Source organism: Strongylocentrotus purpuratus, unplaced genomic scaffold (genome assembly GCF_000002235.5).
Source record: "Strongylocentrotus purpuratus isolate Spur 01 unplaced genomic scaffold, Spur_5.0 spur5_scaffold_3, whole genome shotgun sequence".
NCBI classification, from domain to species: Eukaryota; Metazoa; Echinodermata; class Echinoidea; order Camarodonta; family Strongylocentrotidae; genus Strongylocentrotus; species Strongylocentrotus purpuratus.
In genome coordinates, this window is record NW_022145609.1 from 12,063,699 (window position 1) to 12,079,365 (window position 15,667).

Below are 15,667 nucleotides of genomic sequence, written 5' to 3' on the forward strand. Positions count from 1 at the left end.
TGCGCGTCTCAAATGTCTGACGGACAATCTGTGCGGAAGAAGTCTCGCACCAATAGTCCGCCTGCCGCACCGAATGTCCGTACTCTAGTCCACACGTATACATATTCAATACAAGTATAATTATACTTAATGAATGAAACGACTGGATAACCCATATTCAGCTTTGCCAGCTAGCTAGGGATGACACTACAGGTCTTCCCGGCGCGGATCCAGGGGGTGGGGGGGGGGGGGCGAGAGGGCCTTGACCCCCAACCGCCAACAAAAAATGAAGAGAGAGAGAGAGAGAAGGTAAAGCGGAGAGTAAGGGAAAGGAAGAAGAGGAAGAAGAAAAGAAAAGGGGAAAAGAAGGTGATCGGGGGGGGGGGGGCGAAAGGCCTTTGCCTCCCAGGCTGTTGCCCCCCCCCCCCCCAGCAAAAAGAAAAAGAGAAGGAAGAGAAGGTAAAGAAAAAAGGGAAAAGAGGAGATAAAAGGAAGGAAAGAAAAAAGAGGGATATCAGTTGCAGTTTTCCCGCGAACAAGTTGGGGATCGGGGGGGGGGGGGCGGCAAATGGCTCTTGCCTCCCCCTTCTACAGCAAACTTCAAAGAGAGAGAAAGGAAAAGAAGGAAAAGGGAAAGAAAAGAGAGGTACGGGAGATCAATTGTGTTTTTTCCCTCCAACGCGGTGTGGATCGGGGGCAAAAGGCCTTCGCCTTCCCTCCCCTGGCCCCTCAGCAAACAAAAAGAGAGAGAAAGAGAGAGAGAAGGAGAGAAAAGAAGGGAAAGGGAAAGAAGAGAGAAGAGGAAAGGAAGAAGAAAGGAAAAAGGGGGAAAAGAAGGAGATCGGTGGGGGGTCGAAAGGGCCTTGCCGCCCATGCTGTTGCCTCCCCCCGCAAAACAAGAGAGAAGGAAGGAAAGGGAAAGAACCAAAAGAAGAAAAGAAAAGAAGGGATATCAGTTGCAATTTTCATGCACACAAGATGTGGATCGCGGAGAAAGGCCCTTGCCTCTGCCCCCCCCCCCCCCCGACCCCCCCCCCCCTCCCCGCCAAAAAAAAAAGAGAGAGAAAGAAGGGAAAGGGAAAGAGGAGAGCTAAAATGGAACACAAAAGAGGAAGAAGTAAAGAAAAGGGTAAAAAGAAGCAGAGATCAGTTGCAATTAATCCCACCAACATCATATGGATCGGGGGAGGGGCGAAAGGCCCCTGCCTCCCCCATTAAAGTTAAATGAGAGAGAGAGAGAGAGAGAGAGAGAAGTAAGGGAAGGGAAAGGGGAAAAAGAGGAAGAAGAAAGGTAGGGGAGATCAGTTGCAATTTTTCCCGATGTGTACCCCCCCCCCCCCCCCCCCCCCCCCCTCAGCAAAGAGAGAGAGAGAAAGAAAGGGAAAGAGGAGAGAAAGGGACAGAAAACAAAGAGGAAGAAAAGAAAAGGGGGAAAAGAATTAGGGAAGATCAGTTGCGATTTTCATTGGTTCTTCTATCATCATTGTACAACTATCGTACAAATCGTATTGTACAAATGTATTTATATATTCATTTATTTATTCCTGTTTGATAACAAAAATATGAATATAAACTCATAACAGCAACAAAATTAAATGCAGAAGGAAACTATCACAAAAATGATCATGCGAAGGCTAAATTGTTATGCGCAAATGGTCATTTTCGTCGACGACATAAATATACAAATTATTTCGTCAACTTAGTTAGCATCATAGCTATATATTTAAACGCAGGTGCGTAGCTAGGATCTTATTTTAGGGAGGGGCGGTATTGAGCAAGCGAATCACTTAAATAGCGCGCGTGGGGGAGGGGATGGGTGAAAGGCCTCCCGCGCGAAGCGCGGTAACTTAGACGTTTCATTAAATTATTATGAAAAGAAGACGATTTGTTGTACCGTTCTCGACTCTTAATCCTTGTCTGAATTCAGTTTCCCCATCCCACGCGCAGCGCGGAAGCTTAGACGTTTCATTAAGTTATTATAGAAAGAAGACGATTTGTTGTGTACCGTTCTCTACTCTTAACCCTAATTGTCTGAATTCAGTTTCTCCCCCTCTCGCGCGAAGTGCGGGAGCTTCAACGTTTCATTAAATTATTAGAAAAAGAAGACTATTCATTGTACTGACTCTAAATCATTGTCTGAATTTTCAAAAATGTTTCTTTGTCCGATAAAAAGTCACAGCTCGAAGGGGAAAAACTTGCTGGCCGACCGACATAACAAAAATCCCACCGACTTCAACCCCACCCCCCCCCCCCCTTTAGCGACGCCCCTGAATGTAGAGTGGCCTGAGCGGGTAGGCACAGGGCTTGGTTCTAAACATACAGAGACACTTCGATGAAGACATCCTTATTTCATGATTGCGTGTGTTGAACTGCCCTGGACTTTACAACTTTAAACCTCCAGGGTTTATTTTGCATAATATATAGGTATTTATCAAATATCATAGGTAGCAAATAAAGGATGACTAAAAGAGGAATGAAATCAAACAGATAGGAGAGGATGATCGAGCATAATGATGTGCACCAATCTATAATGATAATGATAACCGAGCCCGGCCAAAATATGGGGGGGGGGGGGGGGCTCAATGATATCCGAGCCTCTCACAAAATATCGGGGGGCTCCGTGATGTTATCCGAACCCCACACAAATATCGGGGGGCTCCGTGATGTTATCCGAGCCCCACAAAAAACAATTGGGTGATATCTGAGCCCCACAAACATATGGGAGGGGGGGGGGGGGCTCAAAGATATCTGAGCCCCACCAAAATATGGGGGGGGGGGCGCTCAATGATATCAGAGTCCCGCCAAAATATTTGGGGGTTTCAATGATAATTATCTGAGATCCACCAAATATATTTTTGGGGGTCAATGGTATGCGAGATCCGATGTCTGAGCCCCCCCCCCCCTCCTCCCCAAATAAATATTTATAAAATGTTTATATTTGAATGGTAAGCCTGTAGATTATAGGTATACATGAGTTTCATGCCTAGAATATAATGATTGGGGAGGAGGGGGGGGGGGGTTTAATGATATCCGAGCCCCGCAATAAGTATCGGGGGCGGCTCAATGATATCTGAGCACCGCTTAAATATTGGGGGCTCAATGGTATCTTAGCCCCTAAGGACTCAATGATATCTAAGCCCCACCGACAATTTGGGGGCTTAATGATATCTATAAGCCCCGCAAAATATTTTGCGGGGCTCAATGATATCTGAGCCCCCAAGCCCCCCCCGGTCCCTAAGCCTTTGTACTTGTCAATGAAGTCTACTTTTTGAAACTTAAAGGGATTGGGTAACTTTGTCTCAGGTTCTGAAACAAAATCCTGGAATGATAGTAAGGGCTAGTTCTGACCGGAAAACGACCCAAATATCGGATTATGCATGGCAAGCTGCCCCAGGGCCTTGTCCTATATACGGATCAGGAAAACAATACTTGTCAGGACCTGTGGAACGGCTGGCTTGGGGGCTCAAGCCCCCCCCCCCCACACTTTTGAAAAAGTATATTAAAGATAATTAAATAGAAAGAAATAGAAAAGAAAGTATGCTCATGTGACCGTAATTAAATGCCCATACCCCTGAGCTTCCGGGGGCTCTGCCCCCTTGATCCCACCTTGTGCCCTAAGGCTGGCCCCTGGATGCTCATCTGACCGTAATTTTAATGCCTAAAACCCCTGCGCTTCAGGGGGCTCCACCCCTTGGACCATACGCCAATTATTGACCTGCTAGTGTCATGAATAAGGTATGAAAATATGCTCATCTGACCGTAATTAAATGCCCCTACACCCTGAGCATCCGCCAATTTGTGCTACGCTCTACCTTATCTTAAATACTCTAGCCTCCCCCACTCACTTTCAACCACATTTTCAATCACTTTTATTTTCCTGGATCACGAGTATATACTAGTAGTGAGTTGGTTGAAGAACGAAGCCACGTACAAAAGTATAATCGATTACAATAGTTTTGGGGCTGATATTCATAGAATAAAGGTTTTAAATAAAATATTCACTTCTACTTTCAAAAGGACTGGCCCATTTGCTTTAAAAAAATTGTAGAGAGTTATTATTATGTAATATCTAGAAAAAATGTCACATGATTTACCGAGTTGCTTCCTTTTATCAAATATACATGTAAAACAAAATGAGGACAGACTGTGCGGATAGCAAACCGCACGGATCGTCCCTCGGACGATCCGTGCGAGTCACGGACGATCGATGCGAGCAGAAAACCCGCATGTTATGTCCGGCGGACAAACGAAACTGGTAGGACAAACGGTGCGGTCACACCGGGCACGTGTGTGTCACGCGCGTCGCGCCCCCGATGATAAACCTAGCATGCATGCACCGCTGGTCGCGCGGGCTGTTTGACCGAGAATACGAACCCGCGACGGTGCAGGTTCATGAATTATATCAACTTGCAAAGACCCATTTTTCCCTTCAAATTTTCCATGCTTAGGTGGGTGGGGAGGGGAGGGGAGACGAAGGCTCAACACTGTTTCTCATTCATGATCTTTTGTCAATGTCATAATTCCGATTCTTTTTCTCCACACCGTCATAGTTCCTCCATTCCCCACCCGAGTCCCCACCCCAGCACTCCCTACTGCATGCAAGCGTCATTTTTTTTCTGCGGCACTGATTGGGGCTTTAAAAAAAAAAAGAGGTCTTGATTTAACCCTAACCCTAAACTTTCCCATAGGCTCAACACGCACCTAACCCCAATCTATGCCGCAGAAAAAAATAATGCAAGGCGAGACTTTTACACTCATTTTTCAGTTGGACATTGGGTCTTTTTCTCAATATAATTATAAAGAAATTTCTTTACATTTCACTCATCTTTTGTTCATCTTTCTTCCAGGTTCATTTCTCATCGCGCTCTCTCTCTCTCTTTCTCTCTCAGGCAGATATGTCATCCATTTGTAATATTGGACATGAAGTATGTGTAGTACCTCAGTTACTCCAAGACTGACATCAGACAATAGAACACAAATAATTGCATTCCCCCAAACACCCAAGAGTCAGTCGACTTGGAGTTGGTATAGAATCGGTTTGATGGTGTGACTGAGGTAATACATGTAGTTTAATATCTACATCATTTTCTTTTTCAGTCATTACAAGAACTCTAGATTAACTTTATAAAGGGAAAACCTGGCCTATCTTCAAGTTGAATTTAATAAATTAATAGAAAGTAATGAAAACAAACAAACAGTGACAGTTTCATCAAGTGGGATTAAATTCAAGAAAGTTGTGGAATTTTAAAGTGTTGCATTATTTCATGGAGCAGTATGCATCACATAGGATGTATGCAAATGAGCGAGTTGATGATGTAATCCCCTTACTTTTGTACATAAATACTAAAAAAATGTCTCGAGTCCTCATAGAATATGTGCAAAATCAACATTACTGTAACTTGTTGTATTATAGAGGAAAAATCTCAACAGGTGCATCCCCAAAAAAACCTTCACATTTCTTGAACAAATTATAAGGAGAATAGTGATGGGACGACATCATCCACTCACTAATTTGCAAACAGCCTTTGAGATCCAGACGTACAAGTTCAAACATTGTGCAAAAACAAAAAAATCATAATGTCCTTATTTTCATCGGATTTCGATGAGACTTTCACCGATCTGTTTGTTTAATTGCCCTTCAAATATTTTGCCCACCTACTGCACACCAGATAACTATTGATTCAACACATCACTCTACAAAATGAATGCAATATTCCATTAATATATCATTTTCATTTATTTCATATACATAACAAATAACAATGTAGTTGTTACAGAGGTGAATCACATATTCCTTTGGAACAACATGTTCTTAGAATGGTAGCAGAGAGAGAGTGCTTTTTAAGGGGTCATACTGATGCAGTAGACACCATGATGTTCTACATCAAACAGACTCTGTTGAGTTTTTAACCAATCTGTATGTGCTCTGCATGCTATGTCATCTGTTTAAAGCCATTAGGGCAATAACTCACATACATTAACACAGAGTGAACACCCTTCTGGCTCCGTACAGACAATACGAGTCACAGCAACTGATACACACACCAAAAAAATCCTTTTCACCAGATTAAGGTGTTTTTTTTTGGGGTGTGTTTTTTAAAATAAATTCTCCTGAATTCATCATATGAATGTTCTTTCAGAGGAGTAATCAGATCATTAAAAGGTTCCATGGCTGGTTGAATCCAAATGTTGGGTATGGTCCAGTGGGAGTTCTGCTATGCTATTCATTTCTGCTCCATAAATTCTGTGTAAATACAAAAAGAAAACAGGAGATGAAGATCATTATAAAAGCTTCATTCATTATGTAGGATAAGTGTAAGGAAGGTACTATTTAACTTTTAGAGGTATGAAACATACTCAGTCAACAGTTTTACCACTAGCAATACAGATATAGAAACAGTGAAAACAATTTGAAACGGATTGACATTCAGTAACTTTCTTTACTTACTATCCTTTATAACTTTCCTATCTTTGTAATTGTTCTTGGCCTCTTCTTATAAAGAGTTGATATCAATCGCGACGTATTGGCGATTGATATCGATTGCCACTATGTACATAGGAGACTGCAAACTTGCGATTGATTGGAGGACTTAAGATTGATTTGTATCAATCGTAATTCTTTATAAGACAGGGTCCAGTTTCTCTCAATTTCAAGCCTTAATTAAGATCAACTAGATATCAGGATGGACTGCTCCTTGAGATATTAGAGTGGTGGCAAAACAGAAATAAACCTACTTTTACAAACAATCGGCAGGTGATGCAAAAGATTCTACTTGTTTACGGCTGTATCCATTGCTTCGTGAACTTCAACAGCGATCTGTGCCTCAGCACGTGCCAGGTCTGTTGCTGCTGCAGCTAGCTCCTGCTGTGCTTTGGTCATACCCTCCTTGATTGCCTGCAGTGGGAGGGAAAACATTGTGATGAGCATGAGTAAGTTTCCTTGGTGTATCTAAACTGCAGATCCTGTAAGAACAGGGTCAATAACACAAATCTTTAGTAGCAGTTGTACATACGGTCGATTGATCATACAGAAAAACATGGCAATCAAGTTCAAAATAGCAATAGATCGCTAACTTATTTGTGTGTTACAGGGTCATGATAACCACTTTTCTTCAATAAGAGCTTTACAATGTGTACAAGCCTTTTACAAGGAAAACATACGTCCAAGTTATTTGTATGGCCGTTCAGTCTATAAAATACACTGTTTTCTACTTTTTTGAATGTCAAGTTGTTTGTTAATTTATTAGCAATATCAAGATAACTAAAACCTTCTCTGTGATTGTTATGATCGAAAACTTTATGAGATTTGTGAGATTCTAAGTGAATCAGACATACCAAAAGGAATTTATTTGCTGTTAAGTGAGAAAAAAAATCCCTGCTATGAATGTAGTATTTATCAGAAAAACCAGACGATTTTAACAAACCTTGTAGCCCTGGTGTTTCTTCTTCTCCCTTGGATATAAGGAATCTAAATTATGGACCCTGATACTTTGACAAACACTGTTCTCTTCTGTTTTAATTCATTTCATAAAGAAGAGACTTGAAAAAGTATTTAAAAGGTGTTAAGAGTGACAAAACCTTCCAACCATGTATCATTGTGCACTACTATTTCAATTGAATTCAATGGCCTGAATTCACAAAGGAGGTTTAGATCTAACCCATGTTTTAAACCCTCATTTACATAGCCCATGGTTTAAAATATGCACAAAATAAGCGCAACACAAGTCAGAGGTCCAATATTAGACGCGCGCAAGGCAAGGTACGCTTATTTTGCACTAATTTTTAAACCATGGGTAATGTAAATGAGGGCTTAAACCATGAATTCGGGCCATAGAGTCCTGGTTAAAATGTTTGAAAGATGGAAAGTATGACATTACCTGTGGATCTAGGTCCTCTACTGGAGCTGCCATCTCTGCAAGAATCTGGACAGATGAGTCATCATTGACTGTGATCATACCACTGCTCACTATAAAGACAAACAAACAAAACAGATTAGATATTCAATCAACCCCCTTTTTCATCAGACACCAGTCCTTCATTAGATACAGATGATGCTTTTTTGAAGGAAATTTTGTTTCAATATCTATTTCAAACTTTAAAAAAGAAAAAAATATGGATGAATGCAGAATTGCATAACTGCATCCAATTATTGTTAATGAAGGAATACAAGTAAAAGAATACCAAGTAGAAAAGAACAATTCTTAACTGTAAAAATGAGCATATTTTAGGATATCATAATTATCAATTTCGGTTTTTAAAAAATAGGAAAGAGCTTCTGTGGTGTCATAGAAAAGCATGTACAATGTTCACCATAATAGTGTCTTACCCGACTTTATTACAAGAAATGTAGAAAAGTAGTAAACCATGCATTGATTTGAATAATGCGGGTTCATCAACAAAGCATTATCAACATTACTTTCTATTAAAAAAAATCTGCAGTGCTGTTAAATTCATAATCCACTTGTGTAATTGGAAAAATGACACTAAAAGTTATTTGTTTGCCCCCAGCTGGCATTTTGGTTGCCACAAGATGTCAGGTCAGGACATCTCACAAGTGGATAGTTTCAGCACCCTCTCCTGTCTATGCAGCATAGATAGGTTTTTTCTTCTTTTTAAATTCATGATTTCCAAAAAAAAATTAGGGGGGGGGCAGTTTGAAGGCAAACTAAACAGGTTCATTAACACTTTTAACCCTACAACCAGTGGCCAAGGCAGAACTTGATTTTTTTTTCTCTACTTTTCTTTCCATCTTACGCCTGATCCATCACCCCCCTCCTCCCCCCAAAGTTTCACTTGGCTTACAAGTGTATTTTGTTACCATTCAAATTCAGATTTTATTGATTTCATCCACACAAATAGGATCTATTGTGTTTATTTCCTCACCAAAGTATTTGTTGATAGAACCATCATCCTCTGTTACAAAGATCATGCCTGGCTTCATAACAGCTAAAGACGGTACATGTTGAGCCAGTATACCAAAGCTACCAGTGCCAGATGGAACGTCCACTTGCTTCACACTTGCGTTTGAGTAGAACATCTATGAAAGAGGAAACAACAAATAATTTAATAAAATAATCTAAGCAATTAATAATTACAGTCGCTAACTTCACTCACACCCTCGCGCACCCCACCGTCACTACGCCAGTATGCAATTGTTTTGTGAAGCAGTTTGCCGTGAATCCCATGAGAAAGTGAGTAACGTAAGTCTTCGTTAATTAGAAAAATACACCAAAAAAGGTAAGAAAATTGACACAAAACGGGTGAGAAACATCAAAACTTTAAAATCATGGCCATTATTTGAACAATTGATGAAGATTTACGTTTAATAGTAGGATATTCCACGCCGCAGTTACGAGTCAAAGTAGGCATAAATGAGGATCGTCTTCGTAAATGCAGACCGATGCGTCCTCAAAAATAAGGATCGTCTGCATTTTCGCAGACGTTTCATAAATAATCATATTTTTGATCAGCGGGCGGTTCGGTAACCCGAATCCCGCGGACAATCCTTAATTTTTAAGACGCATTTTGTCCGCATTTATGAGGACAATTCTTTATTCTCGGACCAGCGCCTCTACTGTGAATTAGCGCCATAATTAATACCGATCATGTGCATGTGTGTGTGTTAAACTCGAGCACCAAATGAAACTACGCAAATTCTAACAGATGGGACTGAACTGAAAAATGTGATTTTTTACCTTTCCTGGATAGCCAAAGGAGAATGACATTTGCGTCGGTGCCGAAGCCTTTGCATCCTCGGCATAGTTTCTACATGGTTGACATATCCTTACAACGTGTCTCTGTGATCGCAAACCTGCTGTAAGTCTGGTGAAGTTTCTCACAAGCGACATTTTGCTGGCAAATTTCGGCCTAGGTTAATGAAAATGGCGATCCGGCGAAATGTACCCAGAATGCACCGCGCCTGCATGCAATCAAGATGAGATGCCATGCATGCGCAGCGCAGCGAACGTTAATTGGGGAAGGGGTGCGGGGGGGGGGGGGGGGGGGTGGGAAGGGGTAAGGGGGGTGGGAAGGGGTGGGGGGGGGGTGGGAGGGGCTGTGGCCGGGGTCGAGGAGCCTGTAAACATCCAGTCGAAATGTCTCTGTTTCACAATGCATTTCCCCTTTATGGAAATTATGGAATTATAACGAACAAAATAGCAACGAAGGAGGATCGATCGAGGGGCAAGATCTTAGACCCACCCCACCTCCCCCTAGCTAATATTGGATGTAAACTTAGCAAGGGTTTCGATCATTAGACTGATGCAACGGAATGCGCCATTGAAACATAGATGTTTTAGGCCAAATCACAAAAATAACGAGTTTCTCGCCCGGACCTTAGGAATTAGTTACTATTTTTTTGTTTTTTTTGGTGCTAATTGAGTATACTGGTGCAATGCATAACAAAACAAATGATTTGTATCATTTTAGTCCACTCTCTTGAGTCTAGGCCTAAGCAATTTAGTTTCAAATTCAGAAACAGTGAAAACACCATGTGTTCAGCTTGAATTAGATATTAAAGCTATCTATACAAAATAATAAATATATATCACAGCCTATTTGTTTTGTTTTGTTTTTTGTTGCTTTTTGTTGCTCTTTCTCTGAGTAGCAAAAGTTTTTTTTTAAAGGAGGCGGCGCGGAACAAGAAACATGTTATTTTTTGTTATTTGCTGTTTTTGGTGTGTTAAAAGTCCGGCGAGATCACTAGTATAGGTATGCACTACTAAAATTAGATGAATCGGGAATGTCTCTGTGATGTAGTGGCGGCCAGGGGCGGCGATCCCGGGAACGGACGGGGGGGGGGGGGGGGGGGAGGGGGGGGGGGACGGACGTCCCCCTCAATTTTATTAAAGGGGGGGGGGGTCGTCCCCCCGAAAAAATTGAAAAAGAACAACAACAGTTTTGCAAATACCGACTTAAAGGTATTATGTCCCATTTGCAGGCCAACAAAAATGAAAAGGTTAAATTCCAACGGCATTTGAAAGATATGAAAAATCTGTATTTTGTTGGTATCACCGTGAAACCAACGGAATACAGATTTTCCCTCGCATTACATCCGGGGGAGGAGGGTGGAGGATACTCGCATTTTAAGATATACAGGGGTGTGCCGCTCTAATGGGTCACTAACTTTTTCACACAAAAATTCCTAAACATTTGTCCCTTTTTCCAAAATTTTCGGGTATTTGGCAAAAACTTCGAGAAAAATCCTCCAAATGACCCTTATAGATTGGTAGGGGTTTCGAGGCTTCAGCGGAACACCCCCGTCCAAACCAAATCTGAGTACCCCCCTCCCCCCAGGGATTTCGTCCCCCCCCCCCCCGGTCATGAAAAGAAATCGCCGCCCCTGGTGGCCGGACAACTTACCAATTAATTTTGCAGTCCAACACACATGATTTCAATTTCTCAAAAATGTAAGACTCAATATAGGGTTTTTTCTCTTTAGGGGACTTTTAATTATATGTTATCCATAATATCTTGATTATTGTCCCAAGGAAAAGGGACTTAAAAGATAACAGAAATTATCGATATTTTTGTACACGGCACAATTGGGGGAGATCTTAATCTCGACTACGTCACAATCCACTAACCAAACTGCCAATTTGTGATTTGCATAGGCTTATAGTGATCTCATGTTTCAAACATGCCCAACTTCCTTATGTTTAGTCCAATTTATTTCAGACTTTTGAGTTTCGATATTCTGTGTGTATCCCCCCCCTCCTCTCTCTCACTCTCTCTCTCTCGCTCTCTCCATCTATCCCGTGAGAAAAACTCGATCGGTCTACCTGGATAAATAAAATGTTAGTTACATGATGTACATCCTGATGTTTACAAGGACATGCAGCCTTATCATTTTTTAACAACTGTTTAGGCTACACCACCCCCCCCCCACAAAAAAAAAAAAAAAAAAAAAAATCCTCGGCTAGTTCAAGACCCTCCACCGAATAATAGCCGAGTAAGTATGACCGTATTCATAGCCCATTCAAAATTATCCTAGCTACAGGTACCTATGTTTATGAATGCTTTAAAGTCGGCCAATGCCAAGTTTACTAGTACGAAATCGCTTCCGCATGCACTTTGAACCTTGTATTGCAATTTTGATAGCAAACATAATGCCCCAAACACGCTCGTTGAAATATGTATTATGTCTGAACTATAGAATTTCCGAGGGGTATTGTATTTTATTTTGAATAGACTGTGTGTTATGGGCAAGTGAGGTCACGTCGATCGGTGTGGAATCAAGTCCACGGCAAGGTATCTGTTCGGATTTATTAGGCATTCAATTTTAATTGTTTTAAAGGCCATGTATACGGTATACATTATTTCATATCCACCAGCCTTTTTACCTGTGCTTTAATATTTATCGGCGGCACATTTCGAATGATTGTCAATATCTATACTACGAAGTCTCTACATGCATGCAAGCACTTTGAATGTTGCATTAGGTTTGTATTATTCAGGGAATCTCACCAACTTGTCATAATCTTCTTTATCTGAACCCTGTTCACAATCTACCGGTGTATAACGGAATGTTACTTGATCGAGGCATCACGGAGTATTAGCATATAACCAATCATTTTTGTAGGAATTAAAATGGCATTGAAGGTTTACCTATCTCTTTTATTTGGAGTGCTAATTACTGCCATAGCTGAAGCGTCGAATATAGCTATCTCCGGCGGACCGGGACAAGGCAGTCATTTCGCCGTGGCGGCATCATTAGGCGAGGAATTGGTTCGTCGGGGTCACAATGTCACAGCCATCATCAGCGGTGAAGCCATCGCTACAAGCACTGAGAAGAGATACTCCAATCTCTTCCACTTTGCAATCACCAACCGACGAATTTCGGAGGAAGAAGTCAAAGAGAAAGTCGATTTCCTCGCCCGCGCGGCTGTGTCGGGAAACTTTTGGGGAGAGCTTATGAAAAACATGGAAACCATGCAGGAGGAGTTGTACAAAGACTGTGACGCTTTACTCATAGACGATGATTTTGTCAACAGTCTTGTGGACGCGAATCTAGACCTCTTGATCATTGATCCATATTTTGGTTGTCAAAACCTTCTACCTGTGATATTGAAGAAACCCGTTATATTCACGATTCCTACACATCTCGAAGAATACTTAGGCAGTTCATTTGGCTCCCCTATCAACGCCGCCATTCATCCATCTTTTGGAAGTGGTTTTCCGCGTCGTATGACATTCTGGCAGCGTCTTCGTAATTTCATCCAAATAAATATCATACCTTCTTTCGTTGCGATGCAATCAAAAGGCCTCCAAGAATATCTTTCTTCACGAAATATATCCCCAGTCTCTTCAAGCGAAATATTTAGCAGAGCGGAATTGTTTCTCGTCAACATGGATTTCGCAGTAGAGTTCCCTTTACCCATCTCACCGAACGTCATTCCTGTTGGTGGGATCACCACAAAGCCAGCGAAACAGCTGGAGCAAGTAAGTAGAAAGACGGATTTTGCTACTATAATCAAAAGACCACCCCAAAAGAATGGTTTGATAATTTGTTGTCAAACACAGCATTATTATTGGAGAGGCGTAGCTGGGTTGTCCAGTCAGGGAGGGTCACTTGTGTCATAGGGGGGGGGGGGGGGCCTTATCTTGCTCGGTGAATGCAATGCTAGAGCAGAGGACCATTGAGTGACGGAAGTGTTTGTAGGCTGGGGGGGGGGGGTGGTATTTTCAGGTAATAGGATATTAACTTCGGATTGTTTCTGCTCTTCCTAACCTCAATAATAAGTGGGGGGGGGGGGAGGGAAAACCTTTGCTCATGCAGGACATTCGCTGTGGAATTATCTCCCTCGAGATCAGTTGAAGTATTCAAAAATAATCTTAATTTGTATGTTTTACGTTCTTACCCCGGACCTGCTCCATATAATGCAGATACTGTTATGTGATCTCATTTTTTTCTTTATTTGACAAGTGCGCTTGAACATTTGCTTTCAAATGGATTCGACGCCTTGCAAATATCATAGATTATTATTTTACAACAATTGTAATTAGTGAAAACTTGTAAAAAAAATATAAGTTGACAGTGCGCGTCTCAATGTGTCATCATTCATTTTTCAGAGCCAAAAAAAAACTGTTGAACCTATCGGAATGAATAAACACGTCGCAATACATTACTCAGGTTCAAATAATTTACCCTCTCTAAACATATTTAATTTTTCAAGAACCTTGAAGAGTTCGTCCAAAGCTCTGGTGAAGATGGCGTCATTATCTTCAGCATGGGTTCGTACGCAACGTTTATGAAGGAAGAGCTCATTCAAGACTTCGTGACGGCCTTTTCTCGACTGCGTCAGAAAGTGATATGGAAATCGACCCGTGATCTTCCCGAGGGCACTGATCAAACCAAGATCAAAACGATGCACTGGCTACCACAGAATGATTTATTAGGTGAGGAATTCAACGGACTACCAAAATGATGTATATTTTAGTTAAGGATATAGCCGCTTATAAGGGGAATTAACCAATACATCTGCACCCAGTCTGCGCCCATGAAGATCCTTGAAATTCTTTTTAATAAACACAAAAAGATAGTTATATGACACAGTGAGATCATCGAAAAATAAGGAATACATATCAAAGTTTGTAGTTTGCAGAAAAGGGGATTTTTATGAAAAAATAAACTATATCTATCATAATATTGAAAAATACATAGATTTCGAATGTAATAAACTTTGAACCTTTTCAGGACACAGCAAGACCAAACTCATAATATACCAAGGAGGTAACAACGGCTTCTACGAAACTGTGTATCACGGTGTTCCAAGCGTGGTCATTCCTTTGCTCATGGACCAGTACGATGTCGCTTCACGGACCGTCCACCACGGAATGGGAGTCGAGCTCGACTACCACACCCTCAATGCTGATAAGATTGAAGATGCCATGAGAACAGTGTTAAGAAACAGCAGGTAGGTTATAGATAGGGCAATCAAAGTAACATAATGACATTGTTTAAGGAACTTAACAAACGTTATCGCTATACTTTACTCTCTTTTGCTGGCGTTTTATAATAAAAGCAGTTGATTTGTGCATTATTCATCCTTAACTTCTTTATAAAAAAAATAGATGTAGTAGTAGTAGAGTAGAGAATGATAAAAGTAGCAGGAGCAGTAGTTTATAGGATGTTAAATTCAAAACCTTATTCAAGAATATCTTTCCTTGTATGTTTTGTATTTTTTTAAAATTAGTTACAAGGAGAATGCTGCAAGGATTTCTTCGATGTACGGGCATCGCACCATGAGACCAGTGGAGAAAGCAGCTTTCTGGGTAGAACACGTGATCCAATATGGCGGCACTCATCTCAAATCAGTTGCTGTGGAATTGACTTGGTATCAATATCATCAAATCGACATAATATTGTCTCTAGCTATAATTTTAGCGATAATCTTTGCTATTTTATTTTTTGTTTTCAGATTAACAGCAAGACTGATTTGTAATGTATTTCGGAGAAACATAAAAGCTGATGCTAAGAAAACTGATTAGTGCAAATTATCATGTGAAGACATGTTTCTCGCAATACATGTATTTCTTAATCTAATGCAGCCATCGATTTAGAAAAACACACAATTTGATGATAATAAAATTGAGAGTTTATAAATCAATTGCTTCATGAATGGAACTTACGAGCAATTTTAGTTTAGTTTTAGTTCTATGGTACATAATTATAAATGACTCATCAAAT

General features: G+C 40.9%; 2 protein-coding genes across 2 annotated transcripts; one reads left to right on the forward strand and one right to left on the reverse strand.

Annotated features, from left to right (window-relative positions):
• Nucleotides 1-5,697: 5,697 nt before the first annotated feature.
• LOC576006 (ATP synthase subunit delta, mitochondrial) lies at nt 5,698-9,893 on the reverse strand. Its single transcript, XM_796700.5, has 5 exons — nt 9,675-9,893; nt 8,863-9,016; nt 7,857-7,945; nt 6,715-6,874; nt 5,698-6,223 (listed from the first exon to the last, which is right to left on the reverse strand). The coding sequence occupies exons 1-4, from the start codon at nt 9,825-9,827 to the stop codon at nt 6,749-6,751; spliced, it is 522 nt and encodes a 173-aa protein (XP_801793.1). The 5' UTR covers nt 9,828-9,893; the 3' UTR covers nt 5,698-6,223; nt 6,715-6,748.
• Nucleotides 9,894-12,109: 2,216 nt separating this feature from the next.
• On the forward strand, nt 12,110-15,503 carry LOC592078 (UDP-glucuronosyltransferase 1-6). Its single transcript, XM_030996068.1, has 4 exons — nt 12,110-13,419; nt 14,154-14,376; nt 14,675-14,894; nt 15,174-15,503. The coding sequence occupies exons 1-4, from the start codon at nt 12,568-12,570 to the stop codon at nt 15,466-15,468; spliced, it is 1,590 nt and encodes a 529-aa protein (XP_030851928.1). The 5' UTR covers nt 12,110-12,567; the 3' UTR covers nt 15,469-15,503.
• The last annotated feature ends 164 nt before the right edge of the window (nt 15,504-15,667 follow it).

Coding starts and splice junctions, on each gene's coding strand:
- LOC576006 (XM_796700.5), bottom strand. CDS start 9,827: ATGTCGCTTGTGAGAAACTTCACCAGACTTACAGCAGGTTTGCGATCA. Junction 7,946..8,862: donor TTCTATCAACAAATACTTTG/GTGAGGAAATAA, acceptor TTGTCTTTATAG/TGAGCAGTGGTATGATCACA. Junction 6,875..7,856: donor TAGAGGACCTAGATCCACAG/GTAATGTCATAC, acceptor CTCCCACTGCAG/GCAATCAAGGAGGGTATGAC.
- LOC592078 (XM_030996068.1), top strand. CDS start 12,568: ATGGCATTGAAGGTTTACCTATCTCTTTTATTTGGAGTGCTAATTACT. Junction 14,377..14,674: donor ACCACAGAATGATTTATTAG/GTGAGGAATTCA, acceptor GAACCTTTTCAG/GACACAGCAAGACCAAACTC. Junction 14,895..15,173: donor ACAGTGTTAAGAAACAGCAG/GTAGGTTATAGA, acceptor TTTTAAAATTAG/TTACAAGGAGAATGCTGCAA.